This window comes from Miniopterus natalensis, chromosome 18, assembly GCF_054644295.1.
Source record: "Miniopterus natalensis isolate mMinNat1 chromosome 18, mMinNat1.hap1, whole genome shotgun sequence".
NCBI lineage: Eukaryota > Metazoa > Chordata > Mammalia > Chiroptera > Miniopteridae > Miniopterus > Miniopterus natalensis.
The window spans coordinates 40,673,426-40,691,584 of NC_142098.1; the positions used below are offsets into that span (position 1 = coordinate 40,673,426).

General features: G+C 61.0%; 2 protein-coding genes across 2 annotated transcripts; one reads left to right on the top strand and one right to left on the bottom strand.

Moving 5' to 3' along the window:
• Window positions 1–1,733: 1,733 nt before the first annotated feature.
• On the top strand, window positions 1,734–14,181 carry LOC148091112 (leukocyte immunoglobulin-like receptor subfamily A member 6). Its single transcript, XM_087827061.1, is given in 10 exon segments — window positions 1,734–1,776; window positions 1,940–1,979; window positions 2,122–2,405; window positions 2,550–2,852; window positions 9,863–10,165; window positions 11,101–11,120; window positions 11,393–11,495; window positions 11,498–11,647; window positions 12,377–12,468; window positions 14,035–14,181. Coding segments are annotated over 10 exon segments (1,473 nt in total). The 5' UTR covers window positions 1,734–1,745.
• A 1,340-nt stretch (window positions 14,182–15,521) lies between these two features.
• On the bottom strand, window positions 15,522–17,709 carry LOC148091113 (leukocyte immunoglobulin-like receptor subfamily A member 5). The gene is made up of 6 exons (XM_087827062.1): window positions 17,667–17,709; window positions 17,468–17,503; window positions 17,037–17,321; window positions 16,592–16,894; window positions 15,857–15,907; window positions 15,522–15,715 (listed from the first exon to the last, which is right to left on the bottom strand). Exons 1-6 carry the CDS (start codon window positions 17,695–17,697, stop codon window positions 15,522–15,524), a joined length of 900 nt encoding a protein of 299 aa, XP_087683188.1. The 5' UTR covers window positions 17,698–17,709.
• Window positions 17,710–18,159: the final 450 nt, after the last annotated feature.

Sequence of the window (18,159 nt, forward strand, 5' to 3'; positions counted from 1 at the left end):
CTGCTTGGAGATAAGCATGGACTTAGTGTCCCTGAATTTCTGCTCCTCACGTGCCCCTCAGGTTACAAGAAGCAACAGCCCGGCCGGGCGCGGCTCAGCGGTTGGGCATCGGCCTGGGATCCAGGCGGTCGGGGTTTGACTCCCGGTCGGGGCACAGGCCCGGGTTGCGGGCTCGATCAATGACTCTCATCATTGATGTTTCTATCTCTCTCTCTCTCCTTTCCTCTCTCTGAAATCAATAAGGATATATTTTTTAAAAAACAACAACACTGCAAATATTAAGAAAAAAAAAGTGACACTCTTAGGATTTTTATGCTTTTGTGACTTACATTTCAGTCTCTCACCCTTTTGGAGATGAACCTTGTGCATGCTGTAAGTTGTTGGTCCAGTTTTATTTATTTTTGCATCTAAGTGTCCAATTTTCCCAGCACCGTTTATTGAAGAGACTGTCTTTACTCCACTGTAGATTCTCAGTGTCACAAATCCTCAGAGAGATGCAAATAAACACCGCAATGAGACATCACCTCGCACCTGTCAGAATGGCTCCATCAATAAACCCACAGACAGCGAGTGCGGGCGAGGCCGTGGAGCAAAGGGAGCCCCCGTGCACTGCTGGGGGAACGCGGCCTGGTGCGGCCGCCGAGGAAGCAGGATAGACTGTTCTCAAAGAATTAAAAATGGAGCTGCCTTATGACCCAGTGGTTCCACTTCTGGGAATATATCCTAAGAAACCTGAAGCACTAATATGGAAGAATATCTGGCCCCCTACGTTCATGACAGTGTTACAAATGTCTCTCATTTTCACCCCTTGACACCCGCCACCCATTACCCCCCTCCCCCAAGCCTTCCCCGCACTATTGTCTGTGTCCATGGGCTGTGCATTTATGCATATAAGTTCTTTGCTTCATCTCGGCCCTCCCCACCCCACCCCTGTCTCCTCTGACTCTTATCAGTCTGTTCCATGCATCCAAGGCTCTGGACCTACTTTGTTCATCACTTTATTTTGTTCATTGGATTCCACATATGAGTGAGATCATGTGCTGTTTGTCTTTCTCTGCCTGGCTTATTTCGCTCAGCATAACCCTCTCCAGGTCCCTCCATGCTGCCTCAGAGGGTAAGGCATCCTTCTTTTTCAGAGCTGCGTAGTATTCCACGGGCCGACGGTCCCACAGCTGTTTTACCCACTCATCTGCAGATGGGCACTCGGGCTCTTTCCAGATCTTAGCTGTTGTTAACTGCGCTACTATGAACACAGGGCTGCATGAATTCTTCTGAGGGGTGTCTTGGGGTTCTTAGGATGTGTCCCCAGAGCTGGGGTCGCTGGGTGAAAAGGCAGCTGCCTTTCTGAGCTTCACTTTCCCGACTGAAGGGTAAACCGCCAAGAGCTCCGCTGTGGCAGCTTCGCTGGGAGCCGCCTGTTTCCGATGGACGCACAGCACCGACCAGACGAGCAGAGTAAATGCAAAGCTGCCGTCACAGGACCCACGGCTCAGACCACGGGCAGAGCCCGGGAAACACACGAGAGGCTCCTGAGGGGAGAGGCCACGGCTGGTCCTCTGGGGCCAGGAGCCCTCGCCTGGGGAAGCCCAGACCGGGCCCAGGAGGGGCCGTCCCCTGGCTGTGGGTCCCCAGCTGCGAAAGCGGAAGGGCGGCGGCCCCTGACCCGCCACATCCTGTGCGACTCTGTCCTCCAGGCCCAGGGCCTGGTCCATCTGCAGAGCAGGAGGCTCAGAGCAGACGCCACGATGGCCGCCCTCTGTGCCCTTCTCTGCCTCGGTCAGTTGTGGACGTGGGGAGGGACAGGGGAGGGGACACAGCAGCTCACAGCCCCCGTTGGTGAGAAATCTCGGGGGTGGGCAGCTTGAGTGGATGGGGCCTTGACGGGAGAGGATCAGCTCAGACGTCCGGGTGCAAACCTGTCACGGGGACTCTCTTCCAGGGCTGAGTCTGGACCAGAGGCCCCGCGTGCAGGCAGGTGAGTCCCCCAGGCTCCATGCCCCACCCCTGGGCTCAGGAGGCAGCACAGAGGCCCTGGGGTGAGGCGATAAACCAGGAGGGCCTCGGGCTGAGCTGCGGGTGAGGGTGGAGGTCTTTGCAATGCAGCCTCCGGTTTCTTCCCAGGTCCCCCCCAAAACCCACCGTCTGGGCTGAGCCAGGCTCTGTGGTCCCTTACGGGAGCCCTGTGACCCTCTGGTGTCGGGGGACGATGGAAGCCCAGGAGTTCTGTATGTTCCGACAAGAAAGGCGGGTGCTTTGGAAAACACAGACTAAATGGAGGCCCAGGGACAAGGTCAAGTTCCCCATCACACACATGACAGAGCACGACGCGGGGAGATGCCACTGCTACTATATCAGATTCTCAGGCAGGTCAAAGCTCAGTGACATCCTGGAGCTGGTGGTGACAGGTGAGAGGACACCCAGGGGTCCCAGCCTCAGACTCTGCCCTCAGGAAGGGGGTCTGCTCTCAGGGTGTCCCCCTCCCACAGCCCAGGCCTGGGGGACGTGAGGGAGGTGTGACCCCATCTAACTCGCTGTCTCCCCCCTCCTAGGAGCCTACAGCAAACCCAGCCTCTCGGCCCTGCCCAGCCCCGTGGTGGCCTCAGGAGGGAACGTGACCCTCCAGTGTGGCTCAGGGCAGGGATTTGGCAGGTTCATTCTGACTAAGGAAGGAGACCACAGGCTCTCCTGGACCCGGGACTCACAGCCACAGCCCAGTGGGAAGTCCCAGGCCCTGTTCCCCGTGGGCCCCATGACCCCCAGCCACAGGTGGACCTTCAGATGCTATGGCTGTGACAGGTACAGGCCTCAGACGTGCTCACAGCCCAGTGACCCCCTGGATCTCCTGGTCTCAGGTGAGTCCCGTTACTGTCCCATCCATGGGTTGAGCTGGGTCAAGGGGTAGGAGGCCGCCCTGTCAGTCACCCCCCATCCTGATCCCCAGGAGGCTCTGAGGATCGGCCCCTCCCCACCTTGGAGTCAGGCCCACAGAGGGGTAAGCGAGGGGCTCTGGGGAGGGGTGGGTGGGCCCGTGGGGGACAGGGGCTGAGTCGTGTCGGGGTTCAGGCACCTCTGGAGACGCTGACATGGACACACCCTTCCCTGTCTGGGCCTCAGTGTCCCCAAGCAGAAAGGAGAGAATCGTGCCCAGAGCTCAGACTCCCTGTCAGCTCTGGATGCGAGCTCCTGGGAGAGGGGGCCTCGCAGGGAAGCCCCAGGACGGGGTGTGACTCGGCCCGTCCCCTGGGTGGCGGTGAGGGCAACACCCTCGTATATAATCCGGTCAGAGACCCGAGGAGCTGGTGAGGTGGGGGCTGAGGGGTAGGCCCAGCCCTGCCCTGGCTCGTGTTCCCGACCTCGGGACAAATGAAGCCCGATGCTCATCTCGTGTCCCCAACACGCACAAGACAAGGCACCGAGGGCGCTCCTCTCAGGGACTGAGATGGGGGTGCTTAGCTCTGCAGGCTCGTGGGGGTGGAGGAGGGGCCTCTCCCGCCCCCCATCCCTGCCCCCGGCTCTGTGCGCTTGGTTCTCAGGAGCAGCCCGTGGCCTGGGGCCCTCACAGAACAGGTCGGAGGCCGAGAGAGGTGCGTGTGCGGAACCCGCGGCCGGGGCTGAGTGCCGAGGGTCCCACCCAGTCATGGAGTCGGGGGCCTGGAGAGGCTTCAGGGACGCTGGGTGACTCGGTGCTGCCCTGACCGCTGTGACCTCTGTCCTCAACCTCCAGCCCCGAGCACCCAGGACTACACGGGGGGGGGGGGGGGGGGGGGGGGGGGGGGGAATCTCGTCCGGATGGGTGTGGCCGGCTTGGGCCTCGTGGGCCTGGGGGCGCTGCTGCTTCAGGAGAGGCCCAGTCGGCCAGGACCCCGCGGTGCAGCCGACGCGACACACAGGGGACAGCCAACCCCCACAGAAAGACGAGGATCCCAGGACTGCACTTATAGAACCAAATAAACTGACCAATGAAACAGACCCAGAGGCCTAGAAGCAGGGAGCAGGCTGAGGGCCTCAGGGGAGGGAGAGGGGCCAGGAAGAGAGAAACCAAAGAGCTTTCGGGGCCCATGACACAGACAACAGGCTGGTGACGGCCTCAGGGGCAGGAACCCGGCCGGTGGGGCGATGGGGGGAGAGGAGGGAGGGAGGCATTTGTAATAAGCTCAGCAATAAAGGTAAAAGAATAAAATAAAAACGAGAAAAGAACCGCAAAGCGTCCGGGAGGTGAACACAGAGGGGGCGATGCCCTTCACGGGGAGCCTCGGAGCTCATGTGATGACCCCAAGCGGTGCTGAAAGTCTGACCACGAGTCGGGGAACTGCGGCCCCTTTTCCAGGAGAGTAAACGCATCAGGGGCAGGAAATGCCGTGGGCTCCCTGCCCGGACTCTTCCTCCAGTAAATGTGCATTTTCTCTCCCCATCCTGGTTGCCTTTCTGTGATGAAGCCCCTTCTGCTCTCACCCCTGTGGTTTGAGGGTCCATCCCACACGGCTGGTTCGGGCCCACACGCCTAAGACCTCGCGCCCTCCCCACTGGTATGTGATAAAATGCTCTTTATTTCTAATCCCCGCAGTGCCCGCTGGACATGGCCCACTCAGCTCAGAGGAGTGAACCTGGGTTCAATGACTGAATAAACGGGCGAAGTGGGATACAAGCCTGGGAAACAGAAACCCAAAATCCAAAATGATGCCAAAGCCTGTCTGGACCCACAGCCCCTTCTCTGGTCACCAGCGACCACCCGAGTCACTTCCCAGAGCTGTCACCACGGGGCACGAGCACATGGTGTTTGGGGCCAGCCGGGGGGCTGCTGCCTCTGAGGAACGGGCCCAGAACCCGCTGGGCGGTGGGATTTGCCAGTTTCTGAAGTTATAAAACAATATATGAAACGGAATGTCACCCAGCCGCAGGAGAGGGAAATCCTGCCATTTGCAACAACACTGATGAGCCCCGAGGGCGTTGTGCCGGGAGGCAAATGGGACAGATACACACGAGCGCTGAACGAGCTCACGTGGCACCTAAACAGGCCAAAGCGATTCATTGTCTCTCAGCATCTCCCCCTCCTCTCTCAGAGAGGAAACTGAGTTTGACTCATGCACAAGAAATGGCCTCAGTGAAACAGCAAACCCAGACCTCGCAGGTTCTCTTCTCTTCCTGAAACACAGACTCAAACTTTCCGCTCTGGGTTTTGTTTGGCAGGAGAGTAGAAAATATAAAAGCCCTGCAAGACCTAATAGATACCGGTGCTGGAGAAATTTCTCATTTCTTTTCAATGTTCTTTTCGGTCGCTGCCGTTTTGTACGTCAGCTCGGCCCAGGAGTGTTCCCTGAGTCCCACGAACGGAACCGACGCTGTGCGTTCCGGGGCGGCGAGCGCCGTGGGCGTCTCCATCTGACGGGGACTTTAGGGACAGTCGCGGGACAGCTCAGCGGCGAGGCTCCCGCCAGGCCCTCGGCACCTGCTATTTTTAGGGTGAGAAGAGCTGGTCGCTTTCCTGTGACAGCACCTCGCGCCCTGTGCACCCCGAGGCGCGGGACCCTGAACACCACATCCTGTGCACTCGCCTCTGAGCTTCACTTGAGCGGCTGGAACACGAGCCGCCGAGAGCTCTGCTGTTTAACCTTCCCCCGGAGGCCACCCCTTCCTGGCGGGGGAAAGCGGGAGCCTGAGGACTTCAGAGCTGTGCTCACAGCAGCCACAGGCCAGGCCGGGCCACCCGGTCAGAGGAGGCCCCGCCGCCCCCCCCCGCCCCGGCCGGGACCAGGACTGTGCATGTGCACCTGGGGGCCATCTTCAGACCACGGGCCACCGCCTCCCCAACTCTGCCCCACTTGCCTGTCACCCTGAGAGGAGGTCAGTTCAGCCCTGGGCCCTGGACAGCTCCTCCGTCCACAGGCCGCCAGGCGCGTCCCTTTTCTAGTGTCTCCTGAATTTTATACCAAAGGGGCGTGTACACGGGAGCTGACGACTCACATAGGCCTCATGCAGAGCGTTTTACGGGCCTGGGTTTCTCGTTGAGCTTCACTGCAAGTGCGTGTTAGTCTTAGGAGACGGGGAGGAGCCCAGGGCCCGTCGGTGGCCTTGGAAAATCTCATGCAGACATTTCATGCCTCTGGTGTGTTTAGCACCAAGGACACGTCCAACAGGAGGAACTGGAGCTTGTCTCAGAGGAAGTAACAGGACCAGAGAGTTCATTTTAGGTCCAAAACCAGAGACCCTTGGACGCGGGGGTGGGGTGGGGGGGGGGTTAACGGAGCTGAAGACAATAGCAGGACAGCCCCTCCGTCGAGGGGTCGAGCCCCCAGGCCCCCGGCATTTCCCTCCCAGGAAAGGGCCCGAGTGCCCGGAGCTTCTTCCCCGACGGCTCCCAAGCCCATGTCGAGAACGGGCCAGAGCCCAGAAGGGGACACATTCCTGCGCCCCAGCCCGGGTCCCGGAGGAGGGATGTGAACCCTGGCTGAGGGTCCAAGCGCCCGGGCCGAGGAGCCTGAGAGACGCGAGCGACGAGATGACCCTGATGTTTCCAGGGCCGGGAACTGCCCCTCAGCTCCCACTCTCCAGGGAAAGGACCTTCTGGGGACATTTTCAAACAGGTCACTAGCTGGAAGCATCTCCGGTTTATGTTTAAATATTGACAAGCGGGCTCTAAAATTTACAGGACAAAGAAAAGAGCTAAAAGAGCCAAACAATGTGGAAGGAAAACAGGGGGGACTCCCAGGGTCACATTTCAAACCTCACGGAAACCTCCTGAGAAGAGGGGCCTGGGGGCTGGCGAAGCTACAGGCGCAGAGATTAATGGAACAAAACCGATGCAGGCGCCGGCGGCAAACACGCGCACAGCATGAGGCGTTTGCACAATCGAGTATTTCGCAGCTGCGTAATGTTATCGCCCGAGGCCGGCCAAACAAATCTCCAGAACAGAGGTGGAGAAACAGACCCCCCAATGCAGTCAACTCAGGGTTGGCAATGGCGCTCAGGCAAACCAAGGCGAAGGTTGCTCTTCCCAGCAAATGTCGCTGGAAAACTTGGACACCAAGGCTGTTTGGGGGCTGGTTGTAGAAGCCGCCAGTCAGCACTTGCCCGAGGGCACCCACCAGTTCCCCCGTCACTCGGGCCTGGAGCCTCGGCGGGTCCGACCCTGCCAGGCCTGGGAGCTTCGGCCTGGACATTTCAGCCATTCTGGGTGTGTCTTGGGCCCAGGCTGTGGGCTGACGTCCACTTTCTGACGAACCATGAAGCCGAGGGGCATTTCAGGGACAGCGTGCGGGGCGGTCAATGCGGGCAGGTCCATGCCAAAGGATGCGCTTGTTTTCCTAAGCTTCCTGCCGGCATCACAGAATTTGTACAAATTTCTCAAATGCGCTCAGAACCAGTCCCCGGTCTCATTTTGGCATCAAAAATACCTTCTCGGGCTGTTTCACTCTGTGGTTTCCTCTCCACTCTCTTGTGGGGGGTTTATGAAAAACATTTCTTCTGTTTATTGTTTTTGAATTGACCAAATTTTCCACTATGTTGGTGACTTGGTATAGATTTGAAGACGCCCGTGTTTCCATAAAGCTATAAAGATATTTTTCCACGTTTGTTTTTGTTTTTTGCTAAAAGCAAGTAATGGGTTTGCTTTCTACGTCTTGGCCTGTAGCCGTCGACATCGGTTACTGTAAATGGCGTGAGGCAGGTAAGAGGCTCGCCTGTTCCACAGACTCAGCCACCCGGCCCAGCAGCAGGCGAGGGAAGGACCGAGATCTGCCCACTGCCCGGGGAGGGTCAGTCGTGCTCCAGGCGACACCCCACCCGGGCTCTGACCTGGGCTCTTCCCTCTGCTCCACTGAACGAGGGGTCTCTGCTTCTCAGGTCCCCCAAACTCCGACCTCTCCATCTAAGCCTGGAGGCCGGGTCTCCATTCCCCATGTCTCAGGGGGGTGTTCCCAGCACATTACGGGGGGGGGGGGGCACCACTGAGCCACAACGGAGGGGATGAGATCAGGGGGAAGTAGGCTGCCCCGGTGTCCGCCAGGCGTTCAGGATGTGGCAGTGCCACTCTCGACATTGAAGTGCCTGCCATTGTCCTGCCACCTTCCACCAGGCACTCCATGGACGGGGAGTGACTGAGGTGCCTCTGCCGGTCCCTCCTCTGTGCGGGTCTGAGGCGGCCGAGGGCCCTGCGAGGACCGTGCGGTAAAGCCACCGAGCCCCTCGGGGACCCCTGAGGGACACGCCCGAGTGGAGCTCAGTTACTGCTGAGAGTGTATTTTACTCGCACATGTTGCATTTCTCTCCTTTGTGTGACCTTCACATTATCACTGACCCTCAGAGCCCCTTCCTACGTGTTCCTTTGGCCTAAAGACGCCACTGAGCCTCCACCAGGTGGGGGCAGGGCCACGACCCGCGGCCGCCTCAGCCTCTTCCTCGGTCACGGGCTCGCTGTGCCTCTGGGGTTCCCTGGATCGTTCCTTCCTCTCAAGACTCTTCTGACTCCCACCTGCTAGGACTCCACCTCTTCAAACAGCCTTTCCTTCACCCAGGGTCTAGGCACGTCCCCAGGTCGTCTCAGGTTTTCCCTCCTTTCTCCTCTCTAAGTAAAGTGCTGGCTACATGCGCCCCAGAATCCCCACATTCGGCTAGGAAGAGTCCCCCAAACGCAGGAAATGGTCTCCGGGACCCAGGATGAGTTTCGGGTTCTCCTAGAAACCCCGGCGGGCAGTAGGGGAGCAGCAAGTGTTTGCTTAGGGGCGAGTCAGGCACAGAAAGTAAACGGTACGTGTGGGAGGCTGGGAGCCTGTGGGGGGTCAGGGTGGGAAGAGAGCCTGGGCCCTGCCCCCTGAGCATCAGTTCAGAGCAGGCAGGGGGCCGGGGGTCAGAGGAGACCCCAGGCCTGGGCTGTGTCGCCAGAGGGCCCGGAGCCCCCTGACCCTCAGGATGGAAACCCCCGACCAGGCCAGGGCGGGGCGGCCCCTGGCTGTGGGTCCGCGGGGGGGACCCGGAAGGGCGGCAGCAGCTCCTGACTCGCCACATCCTGTGCGTGTCTGTCCGTCGGGCCCGGGGTCTGGTCCATCCGCAGAGCAGGACACTCAGAGCAGACGCGTGATGTCCCCCCTCTGTGCTCTCCTCTTCCTGGGTCAGCTGGGGACACGGGGAGGGGGCAGCAGTCGGGACGGGGAGGTTACTCCCCCTGGTTCCTGGGGAGCCTCGGGCCCGGGCGGCTCCAGCGGACTAGGCCCCGGGGGAGAGACCGAGCGCCCTCGGGGCCAACCTCTCCCGGGGACTCTCTTCCAGGGCTGAGTCTGGCGCCGAGGCCCCGCGTGCAGGCAGGTGAGTCCCCCAGGCTCCGTGTCCCCCCCTGGGCTCAGGAGGCCGCCCGAGGTCCCGGGTGAGGCAATAACACAGGAGGGCCTGGGGCTGAGCTGGGCTGGGGCCGGGATGGTCTTTGTAACGCAGCCTCCGCTTTCCTCCCAGGGACCCCCCCCAAACCCACCATCTGGGCTGAGCCAGGCTCTGTGGTCCCTTATGGGAGCCGTGTGACCATCTGGTGTCGGGGGGCTCTGGATGCCCAGGAGCACTGCCTGTATACAGGAGACAGTCCTGCAGACTTGGGCCGACAGACACCACGGGAGTGTGGGGACAGGACCAAGTTCTCCATTAGAGCAAATTATGCAGGAAGATATTACTGTCACTATGACAGCCCTGCCGGCAGGTCCGAGCCCAGTGACGCCCTGGAGCTGGCGGTGACAGGTGAGAGGACACCCAGGGGTCCCAGCCTCAGGCTCTGCCCTCAGGAAGGGGGCCTGCTCTCAGGGTGTCCCCCTACCAATGGCCAGGACTGGGGGATGTGAGGAAGGTGTGACCCCATCTAATGCACTGTCCCCTCCTCTCCTAGGATTCTACAAAAAACCCAGCCTCTCGGCCCTGCCCAGCCCCGTGGTGGCCTCAGGAGGGAACGTGACCCTCCAGTGTGGCTCAGGGCATGGATTTGACAGGTTCATTCTGACTAAGGAAGGAGACCACAGGCTCTCCTGGACCCGGGACTCACAGCCACAGCCCGGTATGAAGTCCCAGGCCCTGTTCCCCGTGGGCCCCGTGACCCCCAGCCACAGGTGGACCTTCAGATGCTACGGCTGTTTCAAGAAAAGCCCCCAGACCTGGTCTGACCCAAGTGATCCCCTGGAGCTCCTGGTCTCAGGTGAGGGGCCCCTGACCCCGTCCTTTCTGACCACATTTGGCTCAGGGTCCTCTCCCCAGGAGCCATCCCAAGTTGCATGTGGGTGATGGGCTCTGGGTGGTGGTCACTCAGCAGAGATCTGCCCCTCAGGGGCCCTCTCACCTCCCCCCAGTTCTCCCCATTAGCTGCGTGTGGAAGGCGGCAGGTGGGCTGGGGCTGTGCCTTTGGGGCCTCAGAGCAGACGCAGGAGAGTCTGAGTGATCTGTGGGCTCCAGGGTCAGCCCGGCCTCTACCCCCCTTTCTTCTCATTTCTAGGACTCGCTGGGGGCCCTTCACCCACAGGGCCCATCCCCACAGCTGGTGAGTCACTGAGCTCTGCTCAGAGGGGCACAGAGCACCCAGGAAGGTCCTGAGGGTCTCCCAGGGGATTGACTGTCCCTAGACAGTCAAGGAAGGGGTGTGACCCTGCAGCTGGGCTCTCAGTGCCGTGAGGCTGGCAGGTGACAGGTGGGCGGTCATGGCAGAGGGAGAGGTTGGGGCCCCGGCTGGTGGAGGAGAAGCTGGGATCTAGTGGGGAGATGCAGCCCCACCCCTCACCCCCCTCCGATCCCCAGGAGGCTCTGAGGATCGGCCCCTCCCCACCACGGAGTCAGACAAGCAGAGGGGTAAGTGAGGGGCTCTGTGGGGAGGTGGTGGGTGCGTCCATGGGGGACAGGGGCTGAGTCGTGTGGGGGTCCAGGCACCTCTGGAGTCGCTGACTTGGACACGCCCCTCCCCGTCTGGGCCTCAGTGTCCCCAAGTGGAAAGGAGAGAATCGTGGCCCAGATTCAGATTTCCTGTCAGTTTAGGCCCTGACCCCCTGGGAGAGGGGGCCTCACAGGGAACCCCTAGGACGTGATGTTAGGGGGACAGTCCCCTCTGTGGCAGAGACTGTGACACTGTACAGGGAGGGACAGGCAGGACAAGGGTCCGGGGCATCCAGGGCCTTCCCCTCAGCTCAGGCTCAGCTCAGAGGAGGCATTGGGGGGGGGTGAGACCTGGTCCAGTTCTGGGCTCTGCTGCTCCTGCTGAGGGGCCAGGGGGGCCCTTCTCCTCTCTGAGGGTGGGGTTCGTGCCTGGTCGTCCCTGGTCTCATCTGCCCACAGGCTGCTGTGAGAGGAGGTGACATAAGGGGCCTCACAGAGCTCAGGAGACAGGGCCCCCGGCCCAGCCCACCCTCCCTTTCTCTAGGATGGGTCCCTGGGACACTTCATTGTTGTGCAGCCAGGCCCCAGGGTGGCCTCAGGAGAGAACGTGACTCTGCTGTGTCAGTCACAGAGCCCGAGGGACACTTTCCTTCTGTCCAAGGAGGGGCAGCCGATCCCCCCCTGCGCCTTAGATCAAAGCACGGAGCTCAGCTGTCCCAGGCAGAGTTCCCCATGAGTCCTGTCACCTCGGCCCACGGGGGCACCTACAGGTGCTACAGCTCAGTCAGCACCAACCCCCACCTGCCGTCCCAGCCCAGTCGCCCCTGGAGCCTCAGGTCTCAGGCCAGGGGACACTCACCATGTCTTTTCTAAGGGCAGCCAGCTCAGGGCCCTGTCTCTTCAGAGCCTGGGACCGTAATAAATGAGGGGTGCAGGGGCCCCGCAGAGGAGAACATCAGCAGCCCCTGAGTGCACCCCGTCCTCCATGGGCCGGGTCCCCGAGGGGGGCGCGCTGGGCCTCGCAGCTGCAGGGAGTGAACTTCTGGGGGGTGTGCCTCAGGCGGCGCCCAACATGCAGCGCTCAGCTCTATGTGTCGGGAGCATTTCTCTCTCCAATCCCGAGCGCCTGGGTCACAGCCAAACTCTGGTCCAACGTAACCCAGGGCACATGCTGAACTCGGGTCCCCGGAGCCTGAGATAAACCCACGTGGAGACCAGGGAACCTGGCGCGGAGAGGAGGGCTCACTGCGGGCCTGTGACAGCTGTGATCTGAGAGCGGGGCGCCCGAGTCCTCAGAGGCAGGAGGAAGGCTCGTGGGTCCCCAGGTCCTCACTCACACCCTCCTGTCATGATTCTCAGGGCAGCTGACACCACAAACCCATCCAAAGCAAGTCCGACCCCAAGATCACTGAGCAGGAGAAAGTCTAGTTCTGGGGCTGGGTGCAGGCGGACGTCCTGTCACGGGGAGGTGGGTGCCGGGGGTGCCTGGATCCTGGGGTGACTGGTCTGTTCTGTTCTTTGTGAACCCTTTGTCCCCAATTCCCAGCCTCCCACCCCCAAGGCTACACCGTGGAGAACCTCATCCGGATGGGCGCGGTGGGCCTGGCCCTGGCGGTGCTCGGGGTGCTGCTGTTCCAGGCTCGGGGTGCTGCTGTTCCAGGCTCGGGGTGCTGCTGTCCAAGGCTCGAAACAGCCCGGGAGGGACCCGTGACGCAGCCGGGACGTGAACACAGAGGGAGCAGAGCACCGTTCAGGGCGGGGGAGCCTCGGAGCTCATCCGACGGCCCCCGCAGGTGCTGAGCGAAGGTGTGGCCCGTGGGCTGAGGGAGCCGCTGCCGATTTTCCTACTGGGAGAAATGTGGTTTGGGTCGGGGAGCGCAGTCAACTTGTTGTGACAGCTCTGGGTGGTGCCGGTGGGTGCTGGATTTATGGGGGATCACTCCATAAAGTCCACAGTTGCCGAACCAGTGCGCTGTCCACCCGACGCCAACGTGGAATACGGCGGAACCCCCGTAACTGGCTCTCTTCCCATAAAGTTTCATCACCACGGAAGAACTGGCAGTCGTGTGACTTATTGATCGGATTGTCACCTAACACCGAGGTGGCATCCGATTGCATTATGCTAATGCGTTTAATCAAGAGCCGTGGGTCTCAGACTTGCACAATGTGATGTGTTGAGTGCGTCGCAGTGAGGCCGGAAAGAGGCTCAGTCCCGGCGGGAAAGCTTCCCGAGGCCGGGGCCTCCCGACAGCGACGCTGGGGAGTTTGTGACCCACCCGCCTGCTTCCATCTGTCTACTACCGGGGGCTGGGGATCCGTCAGTCAGCCTGTCTACCTATCTATCATCTCTATCTATCTGTCTGTCTGTCCGTCTATCTATCTATCTATCTATCTATCTATCTATCTATCTATCTATCTATCATCTATCTATCTATCTATCTATCTATCTATCTATCTATCATCTATCTATTATCTATCTATCTATCTATCTATCTATCTATCTATCTATCTATTTTCTATCATCATCTATCTATCTCCATAATTCAGTCCATCTCTCTGGCCTCCAGACTCTGAGACAATAAAAGTAATTTCTGCTGTCTTAAGCCACCCAGTTAGTTGTAATTTTTTGTGGCAAACTTACGAAACTAATTCCTAATTCATTCTTTCTCTCTCCCTGTCTGTCTGTCTGTCTGTCTGTCTCTCAATAGAAGACATTGAGTCTTGACACATACAGAAGAAATGATTTCAACTAAAACAGCAAAAAGCAGACCCTTCTTGAAACGCAGAATCAGACTCTCCCTCTGCTTTCCGTTCGGCAGGAGAGTAAACGCTGAGCCCGAACAGGGCCCGACAGACAGTAGGGGCCAGCGAGGTGCCCCGTCCCCTGAGGGCTGTTCTGTGCCGTGAGCCACTTGGCACGCGAGCGGCCCGGGAATATGAGAGGCTGTGGCCGAGTCGCTGCCCGGCCTTTCGCGGGGCCGCGGGCGGCGAGGACCTGCCCGTGAGGGGAGAGTGGGGAGAACTCGCTGGAGCTCAGCGGCGGGCTCACCTCGGGCCTCAGCGCCCGCTGCTCTCGGGGAGGGGACAGCCGGGCCCTTCCTGTGCCCGCTGAGGCCTGGGCCCGCGCCCACCACATCCTGAGGCCTTCTCAGCTTTGCTCAGCCCCTGCCCCCGGCAGTCACACCGTGTTCCCCAAATCCTCAGCCTCAGGCAGAGGAGGTGACAAGAGCCACCTGGTCGGAGCTGAACATGGGCTTCGCGTTTCTGGGTTTCGCGCCCACCCGCTCCTCGGGCAGCGGAGGTGGGAAGAGCAGGCGCCTGGTGGGCGAGGGGCTGGAGGGGAGGTTCTGACACCAATGAGACACGGGCACGGTGTCTTCATGAGCGAGTATTTCAGCACTTTCAGGTGGGTTCCCCGAAGCGGGGAGCTGGGCCAGACGCTAGCTCTCCATCATCGTTTGAGGAACCTCCACACTCTTTCCCCCAGAGGCGTATTTTCCATTGACTTCAGAGAGAGAGGAAGGGAGAGGGAGGGAGAGAAACATCGGGGCTGAGAGTCGTCGAGGGGCTGCGTCCCCCACGCCCCTGCTGGGGTCCAGGCTCCCGGCCCGGAACTGAACCCCGACCTCCGGGTTCACGGGGCGACGCTCGGCCCGGACCCGCGCCGCCCGTGGGCTCAACCCTTAGCCTCCAGCCAGAGTGAGAGGTGGGGCTGGTACCCGAGGGCCTCGTGGCGTTGCCCCACGTCGAGGTGGACGGCGATTTGCACCCCTCCCAGGCATGCGCCGGGGTCTAGGCGCTCAGTGTCTCTCCACAGTTGGTCTTGTCTTGCTTTTTCTTTTTTGTCTACTGGGCGGGACTAGCATTTTGACAGCGCAGCTTCACTGAAAAGGAGGCAGGGCACTCAGGAGGAAATTACCTCCCCGCTCCCCCGGGAGCCGGGAGCACAGGAGCTGGGGGGCAGCAGGCGGCCTGGGCCTGGCCGAGCTCCCGGGGAAGGATGACTGTGCTCCCTGCACCCCGGCCGTGCGCGGCCCCCACGGCGCCACCCTCAGGGCGACAGGGCTGGAGCCTCTACACCCAGGAACCAGGCAAACGCCACAAGTCAGGGCTTTGGATAAGACGCTAATTTACTTTTTACAGCTTATTTTCCAATAGATCGCTGTACTCTCATGTGAGACACCAGTGTGCTCAGAGAATCAGGATATTTCTGGAGAAACTACGCCAGGTGTCACCTGAGAAAGAGAAAAGCACTTGCTGGGTCCACAAAGGATTTTTTTTGTGTGTGTTTTTTTTAGAATAATTTTTATTTCAATCCGTCCCCAGTTCTTCGTGATATGCACCCCCTTATCCAGGTATTCACAACACATTCGGTGTCTGAGCAAGCACACGACCGCCAGGGAATGTGCTGAATGGAAGCGGGAAGAAAGTCCCCATGAAAGTGGACAGAGCTGGCAGCCGAGCACAGGGCTGGGCCCAAGCCCGGGACGGGGCTCGTAGCCGCTCCTCACAGGGCTGAGGAAAGAGGGGCCCCATCCAGGGAAATCAGTTGTGCACAGAAGTGACATGAGCACAGTTTACTTCTGGAGAAGTCTCCCCAGCAACGGCCCGGCCTCTCCCTGCACCAGCACCCCCCCCAGCAGACAGTCCCCAGCATGGCCCACATCTGCCCCCAGGGCCCCCGGGAGTCCTCAAGGGCATTTCCCAGGCTCCACCGAGCTGAGCAGCGGGTTGGCTGTCCCCTGTGTGTCCCGTTCGGCTGCACCGCGGGGTCCTGGCCGACTGGGCCTCTCCTGAAGCAGCAGCGCCCCGAGGCCCACGAGGACCAAGCCGGCCACAGCCATCCGGACGAGATTCCCCCCCGCGTAGTCCTGGGTGCTCGGGGCTGGAGGTTGAGGACAGAGGTCACAGCGGTCAGGGCAGTACCGAGTCACCCAGCGTCCCTGAAGCCTCTCCAGGCCCCCCGACTCCATGACTGGGTGGGACCCTCGGCACTCAGCCCCGGCCGCGGGTTCCGCACACACACCTCTCTCGGCCTCCAACCTGTTCTGTGACGGCCCCAGGCCACGGGCTGCTCCTGAGAACCAAGCGCACAGAGCCGGGGGCGGGGATGGGGGGCGGGAGAGGCCCCTCCTCCACCCCCACGAGCCTGCAGAGCTAAGCACCCCCATCTCAGTCCCTGAGAGGAGCGCCCTCGGTGCCTTGTCTTGTGCGTGTTGGGGACACGAGATGAGCATCGGGCTTCATTTGTCCCGAGGTCGGGAACACGAGCCAGGGCAGGGCTGGGCCTACCCCTCAGCCCCCACCTCACCAGCTCCTCGGGTCTCTGACCCGGATTATATACGAGGGTGTTGTCCTCACCGCCACCCAGGGGACGGGCCGAGTCACACCCCGTCCTGGGGTTTCCCTGCGAGGCCCCCTCTCCCAGGAGCTCGCATCCAGAGCTGACAGGGAGTCTGAGCTCTGGGCACGATTCTCTCCTTTCTGCTTGGGGACACTGAGGTCCAGACAGGGAAGGGCAAGTCCATGTCAGCGCCTCCAGAGGTGCCTGAACCCCGACACGACTCAGCCCCTGTCCCCCACGGGCCCACCCACCCCTCCCCACAGAGCCCCTCGCTTACCCCTATGTGGGCCTGACTCCAAGGTGGGGAGGGGCCGATCCTCAGAGCCTCCTGGGGATCAGGATGGGGGGTGACTGACAGGGCGGCCTCCTACCCCTTGACCCAGCTCAACCCATGGACGGGACAGTAACGGGACTCACCTGAGACCAGCAGCTCCAGGGGGTCAATGGGCTGTGAGCACGTCTGAGGCCTGTACCTGTCACAGCCATAGCATCTGAAGGTCCACCTGTGGCTGGGGGTCACGGGGCCCACGGGGAACAGGGCCTGGGACTTCCCACTGGGCTGTGGCTGTGAGTCCCGGGTCCAGGAGAGCCTGTGGTCTCCTTCCTTAGTCAGAATGAACCTGCCAAATCCCTGCCCTGAGCCACACTGGAGGGTCACGTTCCCTCCTGAGGCCACCACACGGCTGGGCAGGGCCGAGAGGCTGGGTTTGCTGTAGGCTCCTAGGAGAGGAGGGGACAGCGAGTTAGATGGGGTCACACCTCCCTCACCCCCAGGCCTGGGCTGTGGGAGGGGGACACCCTGAGAGCAGACCCCCTTCCCGAGGGCAGAGCCTGAGGCTGGGACCCCTGAGTGTCCTCTCACCTGTCACCACCAGCTCCAGGATGTCACTGGGCTTTGACCTGCCTGAGAATCTGATATAGTAGCAGTGGTATCTCCCCGCGTCGTGCTCTGTCATGTGTGTGATGGGGAACTTGACCTTGTCCCTGGGCCTCCATTTAGTCTGTGTTTTCCAAAGCACCCGCCTTTCTTGTCGGAACATACAGAACTCCTGGGCTTCCATCGTCCCCCGACACCAGAGGGTCACAGGGCTCCCGTAAGGGACCACAGAGCCTGGCTCAGCCCAGATGGTGGGTTTTGGGGGGGGACCTGGGAAGAAACCGGAGGCTGCATTGCAAAGACCTCCACCCTCACCCGCAGCTCAGCCCGAGGCCCTCCTGGTTTATCGCCTCACCCCAGGGCCTCTGTGCTGCCTCCTGAGCCCAGGGGTGGGACATGGAGCCTGGGGGACTCACCTGCCTGCACGCGGGGCCTCTGGTCCAGACTCAGCCCTGGAAGAGAGTCCCCGTGACAGGTTTGCACCCGGACGTCTGAGCTGATCCTCTCCCGTCAAGGCCCCATCCACTCAAGCTGCCCACCCCCGAGATTTCTCACCAACGGGGGCTGTGAGCTGCTGTGTCCCCTCCCCTGTCCCTCCCCAAGTCCACAACTGACCGAGGCAGAGAAGGGCACAGAGGGCGGCCATCGTGGCGTCTGCTCTGAGCCTCCTGCTCCGCAGATGGACCAGGCCCTGGGCCTGGAGGACAGAGTCGCACAGGATGTGGCGGGTCAGGGGCCGCCGCCCTTCCGCTTTCGCAGCTGGGGACCCACAGCCAGGGGACGGCCCCTCCTGGGCCCGGTCTGGGCTTCCCCAGGCGAGGGCTCCTGGCCCCAGAGGACCAGCCGTGGCCTCTCCCCTCAGGAGCCTCTCCTGTGTTCCCCGGGCTCTGCCCGGGGTCTGAGCCGTGGGTCCTGTGACGGCAGCTTTGCATTTACTCTGCTCGTCTGGTCGCTGCTGTGCGTCCATCGGAAACAGGCGGCTCCCAGCGAAGATGCGACAGCGGAGCTCTTGGCGGTTTACCCTTCAGTCGGGAAAGTGAAGCTCAGAAAGGCAGCTGCCTTTTCACCCAGCGACCCCAGCTTGGGGACACATCCTAAGACCCCCGAG